The sequence below is a fragment of the Bos mutus genome, chromosome 16 (genome assembly GCF_027580195.1).
Source record: "Bos mutus isolate GX-2022 chromosome 16, NWIPB_WYAK_1.1, whole genome shotgun sequence".
Classification (NCBI taxonomy): domain Eukaryota; kingdom Metazoa; phylum Chordata; class Mammalia; order Artiodactyla; family Bovidae; genus Bos; species Bos mutus.
The window spans coordinates 48520666-48529579 of NC_091632.1; the positions used below are offsets into that span (position 1 = coordinate 48520666).

General features: G+C 33.8%; 1 protein-coding gene across 1 annotated transcript in view; it reads left to right on the plus strand.

The window, feature by feature from the left end:
- Positions 1-7996, plus strand: part of KIFAP3 (kinesin associated protein 3) — a 142029-nt gene extending 134033 nt beyond the window's left edge. The window contains exon 20 of the mRNA XM_005902387.2: positions 7792-7996. Within this exon, the coding sequence (XP_005902449.1) occupies positions 7792-7900 (109 nt within the window). The 3' untranslated portion in view covers positions 7901-7996. The remainder of the gene's footprint in view (positions 1-7791) is intronic.
- The last annotated feature ends 918 nt before the right edge of the window (positions 7997-8914 follow it).

An 8914-nucleotide genomic window follows, 5' to 3' on the forward strand; every position in this document is an offset into this window, starting at 1 on the left:
ACATGAAAAATATAATTATTAAACTAGGCTTGTAGATGGGTTAAATAACAAATTAAGATGTATAATAAGTATAAATTGAATGATATTAGGAGAGTGTCTATGAAATGGAACTTCTTTGAATTTGAAATATATCAATGACTATTTTACACATGCTTTCTCTATCATTAGTACAAATTGGTTTTTATCTGAAGCATCTGAGTAGAGTAACTAAATTGAAATTGAAAGGATTTGCCCCTGAGGTGGTATTTTCCCCTTAGAACTGACAGGTGTCTTTTCCAAAAAAAATTTTTAGTAGTTCCAAATTTATACATTAAATACAACCTCCCACTCCTACTATCATTTACCCTTAATTTTGAGAAAACTATTACTTAGTTTGATTTCACAAAGAATATGATTTTTTGAAGATTCTCTAGCCATTTAATTTTATCAGAATAAAGGAAAAGGTGATAATCATGCATATAAAAGATTAAAAGAAAACTAAATGGAAAGTGTCAGCTAAATTACATATATTGGTGAAACTCATTAAAAGACTGCTTCACTCTACTCATTTTCTCAATAATACAAAGGCTCAAGCCAAAAACAAAAAGTAACACCTTTGAGCAACCTAAAATATCTATCTACTGTATATACATTTATAGAAACAAAGTGTTATTGACAAGTTAAATGATAATTTTAGAAGCTTTCCTGTGACAGTAGTACTTTAACATTATAAATGCAGTACATTTTTCAGTGTCCAGGACAATCAGCATCCTCTGTTCTTTTCATATGCTGCCTCATTCACAAACTTTTTATAAATGAATGATAAGAGATTCCTATTTAATTCAACTGCTTAAATATATATAAATTATATCAAATATATAAATTGAAGATATAAATTATATGAAAAAGCAATGGAAACCACATTCTGTCAATGTTAAATATGCTGAGAAGCTTAAATTTGATGAAGCTTGCTTTCAAACTTTGTAAAAGTGGTACTCAGTGATAAAGCAAGCTCTCCATCTAGTGGTAGACCTGTAAATTGCAAACACTTAGATTTTGATTAAATAATGCATCATTATTTATAATGCATATAAATGTGGCTCATTTGTATTGTATTCAAAGATGGCTCAGTGGTAAAGAATCCACTTGCCAATGCAGGAGACGCAAGTTTGATCCCTGGGTCGGGAAAATCCCCTGGAGAAGGAAATGGCAACCCACTCTAGTATTCTTGCCTGAGAATTCCCATGGACAGAGAAGCCTGGCAGGCTACAGTCTACTGGGTCTCAAGAGTCGAACATGGCTTACCGACTGAACGACAACAGCAACAACATACAAGTGTTAGGTATAGTTTTATAGGCATTATCTCATTCAATCCACACTTCTCTTGTTGCTATATATATGACTTTCCAGAAAAAAATATGTTTCTCTGTGCCAGAATAACCCAACTCTTCCTATTCAATAAAAAGACAAACTGCTTCTACAGTCTGATTTCTTCTATTAATACATGGAGTACTACAACCTCTTAGTTATTTGATGAAACATATTCCCATATTAAAGGGGTAAAAAATGTTTCATTCCAGTTAATTATAGCTTCAAACTTTTGGCCATTTTTGAAATTCTTTCTCTTCATTCTCAGTTAATAAATAGTAAAGGTATAGCTTAAAAATCCATTTCAAAAGAGAAAAGATACCTTTTTGTCATGAAATGTAGCATATCTGATCATAGTTAGTTCTGCCATTGCCTCTGCAGACTTACGGTACTTCACATATGGACAGCCTTAATATTCTCTTAAATGTGCCCTGTGCTGTTGCTTCTCAACTGCTTGTCACCCCAGTTATCTTTCTAAAACACAGAAGTAAGTTGTTTCCCTTCTTAAAAACCACTGACAATTCTCCAGAAGTATTTGATTCTTAGTGTGGCATATGAGGGCTTCACAGGTGGTGCTGGTGGTGAAGAACACGCCTGCCAATACGGAAATGTAAGAGACACAGGTTCAGTCCCTGAGTTGGGAAGATCCCTGGAGGAAGGCATGGAAACCCACTCTGGTATACTTGCTGGGAAAATCCCATGGACAGAGGAACTTGGAGGGCTATAATCCATAGGGTCACAAAGAGTCAGACACAACTGAAGTGACTTAGCATGGACACACGCATGTGGCATATGAAGAGCTTTCAAAATCCAGTCTTAAAATTCCCTCTTTCTACCTTTTATCTCCTGCTGCTGCTTCCATTGCAAATCGTTTGCTCTTCTTCAGCCTTTTCTCTTGCTCAGGCTGTCACATTACCAGGAATTTTCTCTTTCCACTTGTGAAATCCTGCTTTTCCTTTAAGATTCATCCATTCATGCAATCAAATGCTTTTTGAAATTCCATTCCATGTCAGAAATAATATTAGATGCTAGTGGGAAGGCAATAGATAAGATAGTTCTTACCATTCATGGTGCTTACAACAAATTACTATGTCAGGAAGTGACAGATACATTAAAAGGCAAAGTGTTTTCTATAAAGGCTTTGTAGTTCTTGAGATTCTCCTGTAACAATTTGTACAACCTCTGGTATATTCTCACATTGTATTAAATGTTTGATCCTATTCTCCTCTGTGGTAATTTATAAATGTACTAGGGTAACACAGCATATTATCAGATTTTGTTTCCGTGTTAGTTGCCGCCAATCCATGGTCAGGGACCATGTCTTGTTTATTTTACTGCCTTCCAAGCACCACATCCTTTGTTTTTAACATTGACTCTCAACACTATATTTAGCACATTATAGAAACTCATGTACTATTTGAATGGATGGATGTACAAAGGACATAGACATAAACTTCCCGTGACAAATCATACTTAAGCTGAAAATATAAATTTATCTGATGATAAATTTACAGTCTACTTAGAAAGAAAGATAAACATACTGACTTTGGTTCTATGATCAGTATACTGGAGTAATTAATAAAAAGAATGAGCTGTTCTAGAAGACTATTACTAAATTATTTTATACAGTGTTATAATATCCTGGAGCTGTTTCCTCCAAAAAATGCTAAATCCTTTCACTTGACAATCCCAAAAGAATTCCAGCCTTCAGTATTATCTTATAGATCACAAAGATAGATAATTAATATATCACTGTTTCCTACTTGTAAATATATTGTCATGAAAGATTTTAGCATAGGGAGAACAGAATCCCCAAAGAAAGACCCAAGCTAAAAACATGAAATTAAACATGGTAGTTTTAAGTTATCAATTTCATGTGTGTCCATGTGTATATTACACACAGTTGTACACATACACAGTCAATGTAAGCCATATTGCAGTAATGATACCTTAAAATTTTCATTCAAGATCAACACAGTTTGGGCCTATATTAGCGAAGAGTCAGAAACAGGATCTCATCTTTATGTTCTATGCTGGTTTCAGACCACATAAGTACTGCCTTCATTTCAGCTTATTTTAAGATAAATACTGGAAAAAAAAATCAAAATGCTTTAGAAAGCAAATGATTTTAGAGATCATGTCATGAGGATTGATTAAGTGAGAGTTGTAAAGTAGTCATATTAAAGAATAATTAGACTTCTTGTGTGGTTTGAGAAGGTAATTCTAGGACCAATAGAATCAGATTTCAGCTCACTATCATAAAGAACTTTCTAATGGTTTGATATATCTATAGAAGGGGTGAACTGCCTTGACAGTGTAGTATGATGGAAGTGTTATGACAAGAACTGTATAGACCCTGTAAAAGGTGTTGTGAATGAAAGGGTAGAATAGATTATTTCTAAGAATGTTTACAAGTCAAAGATACTATGCGTCTGTGAAAAGAGAACTTGACTTGAGTGTATCCTTTTTTTTTCCTGCAGTATCCACTAACATATTCATGATTTGCTTTGCATTCGTTTTGCTGACGTGGAAATTTCAAAGAAGAAAAAACTTGCATTGCTTTTATCTAACATTAATAAAATAATGATAATGCTTTTCACTTATGCAGCACTTTTCACCCAAGGATTTCAAAGTGCTTTACAAATACGCACTAATTAAGCCTCACAAACAGCCAGAGGTAGGTGATTTTTCTGTTTCTACAGGAATGCCATCTTCTCTGGCACAGAAGTCTCAGCAGCGCCTCGGAGTGCCTAGGACTCCCTGCTGGCTGCCATACCCTTGTCATGTGCTGCATGTGAAGCATCACTTGTCATATCTGGATTTCTTTTTTTCCTCCCTCTCTGAATCATCTCAAGTTTAGAATTCTAATGAATGCTGTTGAAAATTTATTCTGAAGCCTTGTAAATATTACAGAAAATTTAGTCTTTTGCTTGCTGAATGCTAATTAGATCTCTAAATGATTGTTTAAAAATAAAACCTAGGTGTGGTTTTAATTTGAACTTTAAATATATATTTTTACTTAGGAAGAACTTACTATTTTTTCTAAGTACCCCAAAATCATTGTTCTTGGGACAGGAAACTTAATAGCAAATGGATTGGAGGGGGTCTTACCTTTCCTAGGTGTCTTTTCACAGCAAACAGTAGCCATTTTCTTTAGAATTATATATTTTCAAGAAACAGTATTTGCGTTTGGTATTTTTCTAATTGAGAGGTCTAAAATATGATATCTGGATGTTGAGGTTAAGTAAAGGTGAAATGACACCACATAATCAGTCTTGTAAAGAAAACGTGGTCTAGTGGTGGCATATTCTAATCTAAAGGAACACACAGCTTTTTATGTAGGTTAGGGTACCAGGAAGAGAATACCTACTTACAGAAACACACATGCAAGTTTGGGTAAAATTCCAATATAAACAGCCAAATACACGAAGTCTCGTCTGAAGCAGGTTGGTCACATAGAGCAAAAGCAGGTACGGCATATCACAGTAGTTTCTCTTGGTTCGCAAGGGCCCTGGTGACGGCGTGCAAGTGGCTTTAATACTGTGTACTCTTAAGTCAAGTCTTAGTGGATTAGGAAAAGACAGTTTTTGCTGTGACACTTCCTTTTATTTTCATGTGTCTATCCCTTTCCAGCAGAATTTATATAATCTATCTGCTTCTATTCGGAAAACTTACATTAGGCTCTCCTGGTTTTGAACCAGATTCAGCATTAACAAGGCTACATCTTTATGCCAAGGGAGAAAATAAAGCATCCACATGTCCCAAAAGAATATCTATCTCCAGGTTTTAGCATCCCCAGAAGTCTAACTTCCCCACTATATTAGAACCAAATAAGTGACTAAAGAATCAAACTATTCTGTTTCAGAGTTAATTTTACTTAGAAGATATTAATTGTAGGGATATGATTGATCTTTCATAATATAAAAGGATGTAGGACTTACGTGAGAGTTATCACCCAAACTGGTTACAATGTTTCAGATATTCTTTAAACAGCAATTCGATCATGATGGATAATTTTAGAAAAACTCGTTTTATGAGTTGATTTCAAATTCTCTTATTTGAAAAATTTTCCCAAATGGTATTTATGGAACTTCAAAAAATCGGCTTGTGTGTTGTCACTGGGTTGAGTGCATAAATAAAAATTTATCACAGTAAAGCTGCAGGCTTGGAAATTCAAACTCTGATGTTCAAGGTTTGGTCTTACTTTCACTGACATGGGGATACATAATTCTTATCAAAAAATGTGACTGACATAAAAACAATATCCATTTGTCAATTTACAATGAAAGTATAATTATCAGGCAGATAAACTTAATGTCTTGTTGGCAGGTCATATGAGGAAAGAGTAATTAGACATTTGCTTATTGGTCATAGAAATAAAAAATAGCTTTGCAGTTTGAATATATAATAACTTCAGACTCAGAACCTTTGTTGAGGCCCCTTCTTCAATGAGGACAAGCCTGTGAAAATGGTCATGTAGACCTGATGATGTTATAAGTCACACCAAGGAGTTGCTTGGGTTGGTTCTACTACAGCGTTGCCTCTGAAGAGCTCCTTATTCTGTGCCAACATGGCTGACAGACTCTCTTCTCAGTATCATCATCACGTTTTAGATAGAATTGCGGTCATATTGTTCTGTTGTGAGATGTTCTGTTTTGAAGGCACTTTTGCATATATATTCACTGATCAATCATATGCCTCTTGTTTCCAAGTTCTTGAAAGTAGTCTCACCACAGCTGCTAGACTGATAAAGACAAAATTAAATCGAGTTTTACCTAAGTCTCCTGCTATTTAGCTTCAGAAGAGATGCTTTAAAATGTAAGGAGGAAGTAGCTGAAAGATGAAAAAGGAAAGGAGCTAAAATCCACAGGCTATATAGCCATCCTTTATGTAATTGAGAGTTGTTTAGTTACATGAGTATTTGTTAGCCTTAGTGCTTCAAGGGAAAATTTTTCAATGGCCAACTTTTCCTGTTTTTAAACTGATACAGATGTGTCTAGTCATGGACTCCATTAATTTCTAAAACATCTTTAAAGCTACCTCTTAGGGTAATAATTTCCCTTTATCAGAAAATTTAATCTTTTTTTTCATGGGACCAAAGTGGGAAGGACATACTTACATTTTGGCATTTCAAAATAAAATTCAGACTTAAAAATTTCAAACAGCTTTTAGAAATAACAGACACAATTTTTGATATAGAAGGAGCCCAAAAGTTTGATCTGTCCAGGATCTTTCATTACAGATTCTAACATAAACCTTGTATTTCAGAAATCCCATTCCCCTGCAAGGTATATTCACATAAATTATTAACATATGCCCTTTATTTTTAGTATTTAGTCCTAATCCAACACATGCACACAAATTATTTAAAACCTTAACATTTTAATAGTTACTTCTGAAGTGTTTTAACTTATAATCTTATGTTGTAAGAGGAAGTTACTGCCTATATGAATATATTTTTTAATCGTTGAGATTTTGCTGATAAAGGGGAAAGTGTCTTTCCATTTAGCATAATCTCAGTCTTAAATCATTTAAATATATTTATTTTTCAAAGCTTACATTTCTGCATTATAAATAATTTCTTTTGTTTGGAAATAAGCTCACTGGCATTCACTGCATGAGCTATGCATGAGCATGTTAGAGCTGCCACATTTGCCTGGCAAAATAAGTATCTTGTCATTTTGCTAAGTGTTTAATAATTCTCTGACTCTTTAAAAGTGCTTTTTCTTCTAAATTTATTATTAGATAAAATTTTTAAGTAATAGTTTATCCATGTTTCAATCTACATTTGTAACTTCAATCTACCGTTAAAATCAGCTTGCTATAACTCAAAACATGCACTATTTAGTCTTTTTTTTTTTTTTTGCATTGAAGAGTCAGAAGAAGAATTTGCATATCAAATCTGGCTAACTTCCAAATTTTAAAAAATTCTTTATCTTCTTTAGTCATAGTCTTGTATGATTTGGCTCTGAGTGAGAGATTACTGCTAAAACTCAATTGCATGTCCTTACTAATAGTGGATTAGTCCTATGGAATAGAGATCTTATTATAAATAGCAAAACTCTACTAGTTTTAATTTTATCATTTCCTAGCATTTCCATATTCTATTACTGATATTTGCTAACATGTAAAATATTTTCATATTCTGGCATATAAGCCATGTATGAATGTAATTTATTAAAACTTTTCTGATCTTTCTCTTTGCCCTGAATGATGCCTGGTGACAGAGATTTTTAACATTTTTAACATGTTATTAGAATTAAACAGTTATTAATAAACATTTTTATGGCTGTACTAATTTGAAGAAGAAAAAAGTCAATAATAGCCAGCCATGTAAGTTATTTTGCTGCTAGAGAGAATTTCGGAGGTGTAAATCTCCAGGCCTCTTACTTGACCTGCATTGGGATGAAGAATATAACTGACTCTTCCTCTTTCTCCTTTTAGCCTTGGAATGGATGGCTTTGGCCAGTCTGTCGGCATTCTTGGACGCCCTGCCACAGCTTATGGATTCCGCCCTGATGAACCTTACTTCTATGGCTGTGGATCTCGATAAAGTCATCCCTCTCCTTGTGTGCTCTCAGTTGAGAAGGCGTCTGTGTGGGTTGGGTTAACTTTGAATCTCGGCCTAATAATGCATGTTGATACTGTTTGCAGGTCTGTGTCTCTCTTTAATTTTCCCTGTTGTTAGCTGCAGGTTAACTTGAACCCCTTCTGTCCTATGTTAAGTACAGTTGATGCTTGACCCTGTTCACTCATCAAACCACATCCCGATGCTGAGTACCATTTACCATGAGACTCAAAAGTGAATGCTGAAAAGCACCTAGACTGGAAAACAAACACTGCATTATGTACATTAATTGACTAACTTAATTTCTATTAAAAAGAAGCATAAAGTACAAATGAATTGGCAAAAATCATGTGTTTCTATTTAATGAGTTTCATTAGGAGTTACATGCTTATATAGAGTGCATATAAATTTTATTTTTTTCCTGCCCCTTTTTTCCCCCTTGTAAACTCTTGAGTATTTCACGTGATAGTGCTACCTTTAAAATTTATAAAAAGAATATCACCTTTTTTATTTCATGCCATGTGCCTGAAAGGTTGCTTCCCAAAGTTATTAACTATGATTTTTTGATTAATGGTGGAACATATGCTATAATTACATTGTGAGTAGAGTTTCTTCAGCAGTTAATTCAAATTAATTTTGTCTTTCTGATTTTAATATAGAAAACCTAGAACATATATTAGTATACATGAAACTAGGTTAGTATTGGGTTTTTTAATTTTATTATTCATGAAGTCTAAATTATGGAAAAGCTAAGTCTCATTGACAAAAACTAAAGAACAAAATATTTTGCTCACTTACATACCCATTTCCCATTTGTTCACTTGTTTTTACGAGATAGGTAGAAGTGGAAAGATATAATAATGAGTTGTGAAAGTAACTCATTCATGTTATAATATGGAAAAACTTACTTGAAAAACAGAGCAAATAAAATAAATACAATATACAGATATTTCCTTGAACACCTGCTGTGGAAGAAATTATATGAGGCTTTGAAGTGAA